Here is a 16,284-nt window from a genome sequence, read left to right as displayed (position 1 = left end):
TCTTGCTTAAAGAGGTAGCTTAGCTGGCAAAATCTGTACAATAAACAGTTTGCTATAAACACCTAGAATATCAAGAAAAATTCTTTATTCAGTGTTAGATACAAGCATCAAATGAAATAGTGTAGTCCCAACAGACTCATTAAAAGGCAAGATAAAGGCTTTTATCTTATATTTAAACCTTTTGAAGTTTGAACAGCTAAAGCTCCACAACCAATAAATTCTAGTATTTGGGTGTCTTGCATATTAAAACCCTAAGCCATCTTGCTTTGGTAGAGTAAGAACTTCACTGTACACTAAAAACATACATGGGTTAAATATTTACCACTTGATATTTAGGTAAGCTTGGGTTTGGTTTACCCTGTGAAGTGTAACATAAAGTGTAAAATCTACCTCAGGGCTGCTACTGGCATAATGTTTATTTTTATAAATATAAAATCCTTAGAGCCAAAATAGTAAGCAATGTAATGTGCTGTTGAGAGCTATTTCTTTAATAGCATTTCCCCCAGCAGTTGCTGTGTTAGAAATTTCTTTTTTTATGTTATAGAAAGATATGCAGCATAAAAGGTTGTAACATTTTACAAAGGATTTATATTAGCCTGGTTAATGTGTACTAAGAGCATGAGGGTGCACTTAAAAAAAAAAAAGTAGAAATTATGTCAAAATGGATTATAATGATGTTATTCCTTCTTTCTTGGTGGGGAGAGGAGAGCTTAAGACAACTGGTTAGGAAAAAGTAGAATTGTGCTTACTACCTCTTAACCTCAGAAACTTTATCAAAATGATCAGAGCTAGTATGAACAAGAAGCTAGTCTTCTAGATAATGGAAAAGGTGAGTGTAAAAACAAAAGAAAAAAAATTGCACCCCCCTCTAAGATTTAAGCAATACACTGCTGAAAGAAAAGTAACAGAATTAAGTAGTCCTTCCCCTTTCCTTTTAACTGCTAGTGTAACAAGGGAAAGAAGGTCTGATCAAAAGCCAACTCCACTTCAACCATAGTAATAGTGACAGAAGAAAGACCTTTACCTGTGCTCTGTCAGAGCTGATGTACCAAGAACTTTGACTAAATTATGAGAAGGGGGTGGGGGGGGAGAAACAGACTCCCTGATATCTCATTTTTCCAGCATTTCCATATTGGTTTGGGGTTTTAGAAAGTTCTTCCCACCTCCAACCTCTGGCAAAAATACAACATAACTCATGGAATAATATGCTGCTTGGATTGGTGGAGGAGGTAACTACATCCAATACTTACTTCAGTGGACTTGCTTTTTGGTAATTTGGTAATTTTTTGGTAATTTTTGGCTTTGGGTAGTGGAAACAAATAACTTGAATGAGGATTAAGTCAGGTAAGTTCTTGTAAATGCTGGATTAAGCTGCTTCAAAAACACTTTACAATCTTAACAGGAAGGGAATGCTCCTTCAGAATAATTGTTATCAATTATGTTACAAATCCAATCATCTTGCATGAGATAGACAATAGAGAAATATATAACAAACTCTTTGGACCCAACAGCCTTTTTAAGATTTAACCTAGGCTTCTCCAGTACAAAGCAAATTTAATTCTTGAGACTTCTAATTCAGAGATGACTTAACTGTATAACTTCTGGAGAAGCATCCATTTGAACCAAAAATTTCAGGACAAAGGGAATATTTTTAAACACAGTTCCATGAAAGATGGTATACCTCTCTGTAGCATTCTTGCCTTGCTTTTGTGATATGACTGTCCTCTGAATTACAGCATCAGTTGGGGTTTAGTTTTTAAACATGCATTTGGCAAATGTCCCTTAAATAGAAAAGATTCCTATATAGAAAATAATAACGCACATTTGCCCTTGAGATTTCAATAGTAGGTTCTGATCAAATTAACTATTTTCTGTGTTAATGTGCATTCCCAAGGAGACATCCAATTTCTAGTTGTACAAGTAATTAAGTAAAAATGTCACTAGTGATTTCCATCAGTGCAACTACGCTAGCCCTACCCCCCCCCCCCCCCGCCATTTCTTTACTAGATTGCATTTAGATATCACTAGAAATGCTATACTTAATTCCACAGCTCCTTGTCTGGCAATACACAAGCCACAGATGTCTTATTTGATCAATTGTCATGACACTATAAAAATGATATGCAATGCTTGTGGTTCTGCCCTCCCTCCTGAACCTCTGCAAGCCTCTTCCTCTTCTGTCTCCAGCAGAGCAATGAGGACAGGATTTCTAATCTGTTGTCCCATACCTTCTCCCCACAATAAAAAGAGGGTAGGAGGGAAGTCCAAATTGCATGTTTTAACATATTAAAATCAATACCAAGGCTGAAAGTCCCCTTGATGACTTTCAGGGAAACAAAGAACTACGTAAGCAGTGTGCTTATTTGTTTTTCCCCCTCCATTATCTGAATCTCCTGGGGGGCAATGAGGACAGCTCTACATGGAGTGCACTCACAAAGTTCAAAGGTAGAGCTCCAGCAAGATGGACTGCAAGTTCCCAAATGTAAAGTCTAATTTTAAAATTTCAAGTTCTAAGTTTTACTTTATGAATGTTTAAAACCCAAGAAACCGATATTTTAAATTTCCTACATTCGGCATACTTTGGAAGAACCCACTTAGGTTCAGTTTGTACCTCACCAAGTATGCTTTCAGCAGAAGTCTTTTTTCCACAGCTGATTGCTTTGTTAGTGATAAGAGCTTAAGAGAACTCTTACCATGATCATTTTCTGTAAGCCCATGCCCCTGGACTAGAATTACAAACAGAATATGCACAGTTCCGTTCACACTTAAATACTACCTCATGACACCAGTGCTATACAAAGTATCAGGACCAAGAAAACAGAAAAATCCAAAATCCAAGTAGTCAACAGCCATTTGATACTTAGAAATATTTTTTTTCTAAACCTTTGGAGTTTGATAAAAGACCTTTGAAAGATACTTAGTTAAGAATTGTGAGAAAATAGGATAGGTGCACTTCAATAACAATGTCTTTTTCAAATTGACATATTAGTCATAAGTAAGGGTCCTAACCATATGTTGAGTATTAGTCATGTAAACAGCTTGTAGAATGTGGCAAACTAAGGAAAAAACAATCCATCACTGACAGTCAATGCCAGTGGCTTTATAATTCAGGTAATAAATATAACCTACTGTGCAAGAAACAAACATGATAAAGCCTACCTCAGTTAAATTTTAGTTTATATGATAAAAAAATAAAATATTGAACTGCTTGTAGTGCAACATTCTGTCATCATATATAAGTATACCATGCTTTGTAAATTTACTGTTACATTATATACATTATAGAGCAATGCTTTAAACTAAAGATGAAGGAACGAAAATAGGTAATGGAAAATATTTACATACAGGTATGAGCCTTAACATTGTCCACCAGATTGTTTTGCAGTCTTTTGTGTCATGTGCACATTCCTGCATCACATTATACAGTTCACTTTGTCAGCAGTGGTCTGCTCCTGTTTATATATAGTTGGAAGATGTTTTAAAAAAACTGCATAGCCTTCAAACTTTGTCTGTCTGTTTCTTCAAACACCACTTGCATGGACAGCTGAAAAACATACAAGAGTTCCATCACTTATGTACATCTGATTAATCTTAAAACTCAATTCCTGAAAAAAGATCAGCCAACATTCACTGCTGCACAGCCAGAACAGAGTCAGACTAAATGGATGCCCTTTTTACCAGTCTTTTTGTTGAAGGATTATATTTTATATAAGGAAAATGGGAGGAAAGTGATGTGAAGATTCCTATGTATTATTTAAAATTCTGAGCTTTAATTGGGAGCTAAGCTCCCAGAATATATGAAGAACAAAAAGTGAGACTACAGAATTGAATGCAGCCTTATTTAATGTTCTACAAAGTTTCTGCTGGCAGTGACAGTAACATGGTGAGCATTGTTCAAAATGATCAAAATGAATACGGTAAAAATAACGTAATAACTATGCTTTCAGCACTAGTTTAGTTTGATATCACTGCCCTCATTTGTTAGAGAAGTGAGGATTAGTGATGTCAGAATAACTACACAGCAATTCCTTAACTATCCTCATTATTGGCTGAGGAAGAAAGGACTATCCTATCCATTTACATATGCAAGGATTTAGATAAAATTCCCAAAAACTGAAAGGTGTCTAAGAAAGCTAAGTGTTTATGAGAAAGACTAACTACCAGGCTGTTTTCAGGAGTAGATTATGAGACTTTTAGCTCTCTTTGCCTACTACTGCTAAAGGGAAAAAAATCTGCTCCTCACTTCCTCTGTTGGGTGTCTTTGGAAGACAGCACTCCCATGCTATAGCCTGCAATAGCCCTGGGGAGCAGCCTGCTTGAAGTAGCGACACTGCTTAAGCAGCAAATATTACTATTCTTTTGTCAACATTTCTGCTCATGGCAGTCAGGAATGGGAACTAGTTTGGGCTGTTTTTTCCTTTTAGGGACACAAAAAGTCAGTGGAAATTTGGAATCCGATATTACCTTTAATTTTCAAGCCTCTCAGTCTTTAAACGTTGTATTTTCAGAAGAGACTATACAATAGCTTTTAACAAGATTCTGGTGCAAGATACTGCACCATACATTTCATGAATTGTCATTTCCAGTAATATTTTCCCATGATACCATGGATTCACCTTCTCTTCAGTGGATTAGGTAACTATAAAGGGTATAATGCTTTTCAGGGATACAGAATTTTTAAATGTTTTCGACCACATTATTCAGAATAAGTAAAAAAACCATAAATATTTAGAAAGACCTTTAGTCTTCCTTTGGTGGGTAGATGGTAGAAGAAAAATCAAGTATAAAAACTCAGTTCTACTGTGCATTACTTCACTAGATTCTATATTGTTTTACAGTCTAACTGTGGAAAGCCAAGTAGCCGAAATAGCATGTTTATGAAATAAGGTAATCTACCAAATGCCCCGAGACTTTTGTAACGTTACCTTTTATATCTAAGGTCAGTATTTGGGATTTTCATGTTTTGTTTCTTTAACACCCACATTCCTGAGCACTTTCTGCTTGTGCTCTTCGTGGTGATCTCAGCTGTCTCAAGGCAGCATCTCCATACTGAATACCTGAGCCCATTCTTTCTGGATCTAGCTCTCCTGATGAGAAACAAAATGGTCACAGAAGATGAATCACTTATAACTAATATATTCCAAGTTAAAAGACAACATCAGATACAAACACATAACAACGTTCTGCTCTAGTGATGAAGAGATCTACTGCAATTCTGTCTGCCTTCAGGCAATTCCAAACCTGTATCATTTTCTCCAGTAATTTCAACTGTTTGCCTTAATCATAACGACAAAGCAGTTGTCTCTGAGTTAAGCTGCAACAAGAAATCTTTTTGCACGCACTGCCTCTAACAAAAGAAATGTCTAAAATATCTGCAAACACTGTTTCGAGTTAAAAGATACCTGGTTTCAAAGATTAATGTGCAAAGAAAGAAGTACTATAAATATCAAGCCAAAAAAAAAGGATCAATCTGACAGTAGGAGTCTATAAAGCAATGCTGTCAGAGGAAATAGTCTCAACCTTCCCTGCTTCTGCTTTTCATTTCTGTAACTTGGTTACTCCATCCCTGTGCCTTCAGAAACGTTCTCACAGCTACATGCTGAACTGGTCAAGGTTAGAACTATTCAATTAAAAAAGTAAGTGAAAAATCCCTCCAGTTCAGATAACTTACTCAGGTTAGCCACGCACATGTGCACCCTCAGTAAGCTAGCAGCTGACATTGCACTGAGGGGAGCAGTTGATAGCTGGAGGGCAGCATTGCCATTCAGAAAGACCTTCACAGGCTGGAGGAACAGGCTACCAGGAACCTTGTGAAATTCAGCGCTACAGATGCAAAGCCCTGCATCTGCAATGGAACCCCAAGCAGTGGACAGGCCAGGCACTGACTAGGTAAGTAGTAGCTCTGCAAAAAAGGACCTAGGACAGGGGTGGGTGGGTCCTGATAGACAAGTTAACCAAGAGACAGTAGCATGTAGTTGTGGCTATGAGGGATAACAACACATTGGGCTGCAATAGCAAAAGTGTAGACAGCAGAGAGAAGTTGAGAAAAGTGATTATTTCCCTCTACTTGGCACTTGAGTACTGTGTTCAATTGTGGGTTCCTCAGTACAGAAAAGAGAAACTGGAGAGTTCAGCAGAAGGCTGAACATTAAGACAGTTAGGGGCTGAAGCACATTACTGTTAGATTACCTAGTCAGAAAATTAAAGCTCCTCTCCACAAGCACAAAGGAGCCAAGAGAGACAATGGCAGGCAGGGAACCCAAATAACACCCTGCCCAGGCTACTCCCAGGTCCATCACTGGAGAGTCATCAGTCCATCAAGGGCTCATTTCCACAAGCTCAGAGGAATACAGAGGTACAATGGCAGGTGGGGAACCTGAATTAGCTAACAAGAGGAACAGGAACCCTGTCGACTCCTCCCAGGGCTGTCCCACAAAAATCAGCCCCACGGCCCAGGTGAGAAACCCAGCACAGTGAGTCAACAGGAGCACTTTTTGGACTAGGGGGAATTACCTCCTTGGGGCATGGGAAACACTGCAGGATGGAGGGGAAGAGCATTTCTGGATTGTGCAAGACTTATTATGGGATGTTTAGGGGAGGAATCAAAGGCAAAGAAATGGAATCTGGGCACTTTGGGGAAGAACAAATGTAGGAAACTAGAGGAATAAAGGAATAAAGAAGGACTGGTTGCACATAAATGGTGCTGGTCAGTACACTTGTCTGACCCTGACCTGCACCTCATCAGTGCAGTCTGTCCTGTCTTCTTATTAAATTCCTAACTGTCTTATTGGGTGAGGGACTCTCTATTCTGTGTGCATGTGTGAGAGGGAGGTGTAACTGCCAGCAACTGGAGTCAGAACATGGGTGAGATGGCTCATGTGTCTGTGGTGCCTGCAACTGGAGCAAGTGAGGGTGTGCAAGGGGGCACTTATCAGCAAGCATCACACCAGACTAGCTGGTGAGTGGGTGAAGTGACCTAGGAGCCAGGTATGTGTGTGAGTCTCTAAGGGGGAAGCTGGCTTCCAGAGGGACCAGGAGAGTCCTATTCCCCTGCCACAGGGTGAGCAAGGATCCAAGGCCAGCTACTGGCTTAGCTGCACATCAGAGGCCAGCTGCTGGAGGGATCCACAGTGTGTATGTGAGGGTGGGGGGTCTGTACCAGCAGCTGGACTGCAGCTGCAGCCTCAGGGGCTTAGAAATGAGAGATCCAGGGTCCAGCTACCACATGGACTGTGTCTAAGCCCAGCTGCTGGAGGAATCCATATATTGTGTGTCTCACTAACAGACCTTCCTCTTGATCAGCTGGAGAGGGCAACAGGGTGAGACTGTTAGTGCTGTTTAAGTGACTGCTGGGTATGTCTGTCAGTGTTGATCTACATGGCTGGCCATGTGTGCTGTGCACATATGGGTGTACACACAAGCACACAATATAAATAATCTACATTTTTATATATTTATATAAATACAAAATATTTTATATGTATTTATATATAAATAAAATAAAATGTTGTACATGCCTGTTTGTATGGATGCTTACTGGAAATACATTCTCAGGCTTGCTACTGGTTGGACATGGGGAAATGAAGCTGCAGCAGTCTCAGCCCTTACCTAACACTTAGATTCAAGCAGAGCCTTGGTTTGTGCAGCCTGGAGAAGGGAATGCTTAGAGGTAACCTAAAGGCAGGATTTCATGACCTTAAAAGGTGGAGGTTTAAAGATGACTAGATCCAGACTGCACTCAGAAACGCACAATAAAAGGACAAGAGGCAACAGCCACAATTTGCCAAAAGAGAATTTCTGAGTGAACATGAGGGAAAAGAAATCTCCACCTTGAGAGTGGTTCAGCACTGGGACACGTGGCCCAGAGGGCTTGTGGAACCTCCATTAAAAAAAAATTTTGGCAGGCATTCAAAAATGTGTTTATCAGGCAGACTTCAAAATGGCAATTTTTTAGAACTATAAAAATATCAGGCAACTAGAAAATAAGAAAAACTGCAATGCAGATTAGCTCTAATGACTCTACCTGAGCACTTAGGAGCCTGTTTCTGATAGAAACGTGCCTGCTTGCACTGAGAAACTAAGAAATAATTGTATAAATACACTTCTATAGAAATAACAGTTATGTACAAATTGTATTTTGAGATCTGGAAAAGAAAACAAAATGGTTTCAAGCAGGTCACTTCAGAGAAACACAGCTGCTAGGAAACACCCCATTTTCAGTGTTGTTGTTTGAATTCTCTTGACCATATTTCCCTGCTATATACGAGAAGCAGAATAAAAAGTTTCATGTGCCCTGCTACTATGTTCTTATTCTGCTTTGCTAAAGCCTGGTATTAAAAGGTTTTATGTTCATAGGGACATAGCAACCCATAGAACACACAGCCTACGCTCAGAGCTGACTATTAAGGCAAATGCCGTGTAAAAACATCCACAGATTCCCCTCCCCTCCCCCCCCCCCCTTTTAGGTATACAGTTCCAACTTGAGCGTTCATTTTTATTGAAACATGGGGATAGTGGCTGTAAATCAAATCAGCTATTTTACTACAATGAAGTTCTGATTAATTCTATTATAGAACTTTAAATGGTGATATTGCAGGTGTATTTTATTTTCAGAAAACAAAGCATTAAGAGTCAGAATATTAATCTCAATTTACCTGATTCAATTTTATTGAGTATTTTTCTTGCACACTGTACAAAGGCCTCTTCAACATTTTCCCCTGTTAGTGCACTTGTTTCCAAGAACATCAGCTCTGCATTTGACAGCAGAAAAACAATATCAGAGTATTTCAGACTTGACTTGAGATAGTAATTGAAACCATGAACATTTACAGGAAAAATAAATTTAACTTGAGAAAAACTGTCAACTTACTCCTGAAAAAAAAAAATCACGTTTTGAAGGTAAAAACAAAAAACATTTTCACAATAAAGCAAGCTCCTCTCACCAAGACCACATATTTCCTCTGAAATTCATATGCTTCCCTTCACAAGTGAGAACCAAAACTGGGCTTTTAGCCTGGGCTGTGCATGCAAAATAGCATATAAAACCAATTAAGGAGCCCCATATTTCAATTAATAGAAAGTGATATGCAAAAGGACAGCCAGCATCCATAGTAAAAAAACAGTGGAAAAAAGACTGGAGAGACATTTACTGATGGAAGGACTGGAGCACAATAGCTCAGGCTGAGATTGGCTTTAGCTGCCACAGAAGAGTGCCCTCAAAGACTGAAAATTCTGAATACTACAGAGTAAGTAACAGTCCTCTGGGTCCATGCCATGCCTGGAACTCACTTTCCCACAAGCAAGATGCATTGCTTCCATCTGTGGCACACCCCATCCAACTTTATCTATAATCTGTAAAATCTATAAGAGGCTGAAAACTAGAAAAATATTTTCATTTTCTCTCCAGCTCTTTGGAAGCAAAGCCCAAAGTCATATATATTTGCTAAGGAATATTTCTATCCACAGAAAATACCCTCCCAAAGTCATATATATTTGCTAAGGAATATTTCTATCCACAGAAAATACCCTTCAAGTAGCAGCTGTGGCTGAAAGAATCACTGGTAATGGGAAATGAAGAGTACATGTAGTTCTCATTACCAGCACTTTTCTCCCTCTGTGCCTCATGTACTGACAGAACTCTTTTCTACAGATATTTGACAAGATACAGCAGGCAAACAAATCTGTCCGTAGCTGCACAGAAACCAAATCATTTTAAGTATTAAGATCTTCATGTAGCATTGAAAGATGCTCATGTACTACCTACCATTTTCTTGTGCAAACCGGGATGCTTCTAAAAAAGTAACTTCACGATCTACATCAAGATCCTTTTTGTTTCCACACAATATTATCACAATATTTTGACTGGCTAACATTCTTGCATCTGTCAACCAATTGGTAAGCGCATTGTAGGTTTCTCGGCTGTGTAGAAAATAACATCCTTTATTAGAGCACAGGCATTTCTAGTGAACAGACTAGGAAGTCAGACTGGATTAGAACTCAGAAGGCAAGGGTCTACATTTGTGGCAAGCCACCTATAGATCTCAAATATGCCAGCTGTGAACTGGAAAGAGTATCAAGCTCCTTCATAGAACTGTTTAAAAGCTGAAGTTTTTAAAAAGAAAAAAAAAAAAAATCAAACAACTACAGAGGCACCCAATTTCTTCTCAGCGGTTTCTGCACCAATAGAGACTAGCCAAAAGATCAAAGCCAAGTGCTGCAGTTTGATGCTGGATCCTTTAGAAAGCAGTGCCCTCCAGCTTACTTCTCAGTTCTTTATGACTGTCCTGAGAGTAAAGGGCACAATGCTTCACTGCCTCAATTCCTTTCATCAGATGACCATTTTCATTAATAAATTCCAACCTAGACACCAGGTCCTATGAGGTATACTTTCTAAAACACTCCCAGTTGTAGCTGTAAAGACCTCTGGAACCTCTTTTAAACCACCACTCGTACGGTTCAGAGGAACAGTCCCAGATGAAAGGGGAACAGATGACCAAAAAAACATTTAAACCTCATGATGAGCTGGATTAGTCTACTTGCAGCTTTTGAGTAGTAGTAGTTTGTTATTAACCATGTGAAAAACAGAGGTTGGAAGACTTTAAAATAAATAATAGAATATCCTGTTAATGCAAAAGGCTAAAATTTTATGTGCCTAAACTAGAATCAACTTCTTGTGCATCAAATTTAAGGATAACAGACAGTTATTGGTTAACATGGAATTCAGCTGATAAAGTTTAAAGGGATGATAAAAAACTTCTTATTCTTATGGAAAAGTCACAGTCCTGAAGTTTCACCTTTGTGTCAATACCAATGATATCACAGGCAATTAGTTACCTGCGGTGGTCAGAGATAAAGCCCTCAAGCAGTAACACCGACAAAGCTTCCTGAGCCAGTGGCGGTATTGCATATAGTCTGCCATCATTAAAACAGCCACCAGTCCCTGTATATTTGTCTAATCCTTTTCTGAGTCTGTTTACATTTATGGACTTCATACCATCTCATGTAAGTTTCGAAACTTAAATATGCATTGTTTAAAACAGAAATAATTTTATTTGCATCCAGTAATCATTAAACAAAAAAAGAGTTAACTTTATTACCTGGTGATATCATAGACAAGCAAAGCACCTGCAGCACCTCTATAGTAACTTCTTGTTACAGACCTGCAATAGAATTACAGATGTTTCTGTAATATCTTCACTGTTTCAAATCTGAGTTAACATAATATAATCTACACCGTGACATACAGCTCTCAGAAGTTTTTAATCAAATAACATGAAATAAGTTATATTAAATAACTTCACTTGGATTTAGATATCAATCAGCTATGCTGCAGCAGCAGCAGGCAACTACTATTTATAACCAGACCTCTGACGAAGCACTTCACTAAATGTAGCCATACAGGGGTTCTCATAGTCCATTATGACCTGTGTGTTGCTAGAGTTACACATATGGTATTGTATGGTCCAATACAGAACTGGGAGCTGACAGATGTACATGTGGCTAGAAAACAGCATAAATAACTTATATTTGAACTGTCAGTGATGAGTAAAGACTGAGTGGAGTAGCTGCCATTTTACCATTTAAGACTCCAAGTTCAAAAGAAAGAGGTAAGGAAAGTGAACATCAAAAGGTAGATGAAGAAAAAAGAAACCAAGTACACAGAGGTGTTATCAACATTTATAATCTCTCATTCTTTTCTTTTTAAAAGCAACAGACCTCCCCCCCCCCCAAAAAAAACCTATGAGTCTGAATGCTTTGAACTCAAAACAGCAGAATTTGCATGAACCTCTAAAATATGCAGCCCCCAGTCTCCTAAGACTCCCCAGAAATCTGGCCAACAGACTGGTGAGATCTCATTAATGGAAACTACACATCATTGCTTAGCTTTGCATAGTCATATATGTATCCAATAAAACTTGTCTGATAGAGAGCACTGTTTTATCTTGATTGCTGCCCACTCAGCTGCCCATTTCCCAGGCTTCTACTACTACAGCCATCATTACCCAGACTTCTACCACTACACCCATCTTTGTTAACCACTGCTGACAATCAACATCCCCTTGCCAAAAAACACATAAAACCCCAAGCCCCCAACCCAAAACTACAAAGCTCTGTGATGGTGAAAGTACTCAGGAATACATCAGATCTCAACTACCGAGTTTGATCAATACCTCAGATGTATCATACAGTGTTAAAACTACATTGGCGATTTTAAGTCAAACAGTTTTTCTTTAAGGAAAGACAGAAATGTCAGTCTGTCTAAAAGCGTGTTTAGCCAAGTGAGTAGAAAAAACTGATTTTTTCCCCTCTGATAAAGCAACATAATACTATGAATTGTTCTCATGCAGATTTTGATTGGCTTACAACTTCCTAGCATTTGTGTGCTCCAACCAAGAGAAGATCTAAACAGAGTTAAGCACACATACCTCAATAAAAAAAGTTTCAGTTTGGCTGGTGAACAAATTTTTCACTGTGTATTCTCCTTATATACCTTAACTATCACACAAAATACTTTACCAATGAAAAGAAGGGCAGAAGCTACTTTACTGCAATAATGGATCTGTATGCCCAACGTGGAAGATCTGGCCTTGTTAACAACAGCAAAGCAGACATACAGTTACACTGACTCAGAAACTGTGCCTATTTATAAGAAGAGATAAATATTACCCAGCACCCACAATGCAAGTTCAACAACAAACAACATTTAATAAAAGGAAGGAAAGGGGCACCTGAATCTTTCTTGTCCTGCTGTATCCCATATCTGCAATTTTACATATTTACCACCAACATTTATGATCTTTGAACCAAATTCGACTCCTATTGTATGATTAGAGTCATCTTTGACTAAAAAAGAAAAAGAAGAAAAGAAAAAAACAGACTTAAAACTTACAGAATATTTAGAGTGAATAATTAGTTTTACATAATCCAATTTAGGTAGGATCAAAACTCTTCAGTGTTCAAATTACAAACTACTTCCTGAAAGATCAAAAACCTCTATGCAATTCATAAGCCTATTGCTGTCATTCAGAAATAAGTATTTCTTATATTTTGGATATCCTATTCAATTCAAAGTTATTAGTAGCTTAATCAAACTACTCCTTGCTCCCAACTTCTGCATACCCTCTTCAGCTGCACTAATACTGACATAATTTAAAATTGCAATTAATAGAAAAGCAAAACACAAAAAAGACCCAGTCTTGCCCACAAGTAAACAAAATATATTTCTTCTTCAAAGCAAGAAGTTAAGACACTCCCTCTATATATGTTGCTGATATTACAAGATTCTCAGCAATGTACATCTGCCTATATCAGAAGCAAGGTCATGGCCCAATTATAGGATCACACAATGTTCCTTGATAATTATACATTATTATCCTAGAGCTCATCTTCAAGAGATAAGATGAATTACCATTCATCTGAGAAAGATAACAGACACCTTGGATTTAAAATCATTTCCAAATGCATATTAATTGTTTCTAATCATGATATTAACTTCACTACAAAAAGGGAAATTCTTTCCTATCTATCCATACCTAAATAACATTTAGCACACTACAGCAGAGTCTCTACCAAGTATTTAACATAGGACATGATATTTAACAGAAAGCACAGAGCATTTAGCTATTTTAGAAAGAGACTGGATGTTGGGAGATGTGAGTTCTGTGCAACAAGCTTTCCAGAACTACTGAAGCAATTCAACTTTTTCTTTCATCTGCTCAATATCTTCACAGAAGGTCTGAGAGCCTATCTGGGAAAGATAACTGTAAAATTTAATTTTCACACAAAGTAAGTGTGTGTTTTCCATCAACACCCTGTTACATTTAGTTGACCTATGACAGAGATACTACTCAACATCAAGCTTTTGATCAGAAGGAAACTGCGACAAAGATCTTCAGCATGGTTCTGAATGTAATTGTCACACAAAATTCTCATCTACCCAAGTAGGTGAGAGTTATATACATTTCCCTACAAAGATGTACAAAGCAAAGAATGGATATTCATACATCTCTTACACTTGCGAAGACTCTTACAGAGTCTTCATCTACTGCAAAAGGTAATGGAGAACTCTTACTGTGCGCATATATACTCACATTTCTTCTCAATAAACTGATGCAGTAAACAGGATTTTCCAGTTCCAGCATTTCCTATGACCAAGAACTTAAAAAGGAAATCTGAAGATTGAAACAAACAAGCATTGCTAATTTTTAGTATCCACTCACATTTTTGTCACCAAACCAAGCATACAAGCCAGCTACTGTCTATGAGCTGTAGCTTTTAGCTACAGCTAATACAAATATTCTATATAATGATGTCAATTTCTTAGAAGAAAGTTAATAGTACAAAACCATTGAGAATTTCTCCCCCCTACATTTTATTCACACTAATGTTGATGTCTATTAACTGCTTATTTCTAATACTCCACTGTAATACCCAAAGCTGGAACAAATGAAGTATTTTTCCTATACATTTACAGACAAGTGGTAACTTCTATTCAGGGTAGCTGCTTTCATGTTTCCTCCACACAGTAAGATAAAGTTACTTCTGGTACTTTACCTACTTATGAACCATTTACATTAGTGTTCATTTAGCAATACATGCATTGAAGATCAATGGCCTGTACATGTTTTTAACAGTTATGTATACTGCTTTAACAATGCCTTGCCAGATCTACTTTCACTTTTGCCTAAAGATCAAAGTAGTTTCCTTGTCTTATCATTTTCAAACCACTGTGATTTCAAACCATTGTGATTAGAAAGTTGTTTCCCCAACATACAGCTATCTCAAAAACTGTTACAGTTCTCGAAGAAGTCATGATTAATTTTTATCCCAGCAGCTTTTTTTTTTTTTTTTTTTTTTTTTTTTAAATAAGAGTCATCTTCACAACTTTATTGTACAATTTGTATTACAAAACACAACAGGTCACTAGAAGACATCACATAAGCAAGTAATTAAAGGATTACGTTTGTAATATCAACAAAAATAAAAACTTAATTAAAACATTAATTTCATTAACAGTTCAGAGCTGTCAAATGGGTTACACAACTATTGGCTTATAACGGTAGCAAATAAGAAAATTAGACTATACCAAGTATGTCAAAGCACTGATACATTATTCTATCAGAGCCCTGTTTGAGCCCTTAGTTTTATAGCTTTCTGCAGGCACATTAAATTCACTCTATTTGCTTGTTCCGTTTCATGCATAATATTTGTTACAGTGTGTCATTAAACATCTCCCAGCAAAGGTAAAAGCAATAAACAAGTTTCTCTTATGGTGAGTAAATTTCTGATGTTGAAAATGTTGCCAATGACAAAACATAGAACTACGAATTCTGGGAACATCCACCATCCTCTGCTTTCAGTTGCCTTCCAAATTTTATTAATCTTTACAATGAGGCAGTGTTGTATAAAGGACTTTTGTTATTTTACAACTTACCGTCACATGATTTTTCTAGTTTCAAATGTTATAATAGGCTTTGATATGGATTCCATTTTCTGCTCTCCTCAGGAAGAAGAGATTGCCTTTTCTTGCTCACGAATATGATCATTTACACTCTCAAGACAGTCTGTACCAAACTCCTCTCATTCTTCACGCCCCCACCCAGCTGCTCATGCTTTCTTCACAAAAAAAGAGTTAGAAAAGGGATTTTGCTGCTTTGTGAAAATTCTGCATATTATCTCCTAAAAAGGAGGGCCCTTCATCTTGTAATCTGAACTGCAAAACACACTGCTGCTCTGAGAGTGCTTCATACTTCAGACTATCAAACTTCACTTTTAGTATGAAACGTACATATCATAAATAGCCTCAAAGTGTTAGGTTAAAAAAATTCCTCTCTAAAAAAAAAAAATTCAGATTTCTCTTCCTATGGACCAACTAGCACTAGCATAGCACCAAACAGCCTTGGCTTTTTTTTCAATACATATATTTAAATATATATAATATTACATATAAAACCATTGTGAGTGTGTGCAATATGTGCAATCTCACCGATTTTACCACTTTCAAGGAGTTCCTCAAAATGCGAAGATCTGAGACACAGTCCGAATTAAAAAAATCGCTTTCTGGTCTCCGTAATTTCTCCAAAAATTAATATGAAATCCAGCTAAAATTCGTTGTCATATATCTGGTGAATGTTTATTTGGTTTTCTTGTTAAAAGCTATTTAAAGAATTCAAATCTTCTTTCCTTTAATCCATGGAAGACTCATACTATCAACAGTAGTGTATCAACTAATGTCAAACTAAAACACAAAAAGAAAAATACCCAAACTCTATTCCTACTTTAATT

At 37.4% G+C, this 16,284-nt stretch overlaps 1 protein-coding gene across 1 annotated transcript in view; it reads right to left on the bottom strand.

Moving 5' to 3' along the window:
- Window positions 1-63: 63 nt before the first annotated feature.
- RAB4A (RAB4A, member RAS oncogene family) overlaps window positions 64-16,284 on the bottom strand; it is a 28,497-nt gene continuing 12,276 nt past the window's right edge. Inside the window, exons 2-8 of the mRNA XM_026117213.2 lie at window positions 14,091-14,171; window positions 12,729-12,843; window positions 11,097-11,159; window positions 9,764-9,918; window positions 8,655-8,750; window positions 4,926-5,087; window positions 64-3,544 (exon numbers count right to left, since the gene is read on the bottom strand). Of these exons, the coding sequence (XP_025972998.1) occupies window positions 4,972-5,087; window positions 8,655-8,750; window positions 9,764-9,918; window positions 11,097-11,159; window positions 12,729-12,843; window positions 14,091-14,171 (626 nt within the window). The 3' untranslated portion in view covers window positions 64-3,544; window positions 4,926-4,971. The remainder of the gene's footprint in view (window positions 3,545-4,925; window positions 5,088-8,654; window positions 8,751-9,763; window positions 9,919-11,096; window positions 11,160-12,728; window positions 12,844-14,090; window positions 14,172-16,284) is intronic.

Source organism: Dromaius novaehollandiae, chromosome 3, assembly GCF_036370855.1.
Source record: "Dromaius novaehollandiae isolate bDroNov1 chromosome 3, bDroNov1.hap1, whole genome shotgun sequence".
Taxonomy (NCBI): Eukaryota; Metazoa; Chordata; class Aves; order Casuariiformes; family Dromaiidae; genus Dromaius; species Dromaius novaehollandiae.
The sequence above is the reverse complement of the archived record's forward strand: the minus strand, read 5'-3'. Positions and strand labels throughout refer to the sequence as shown.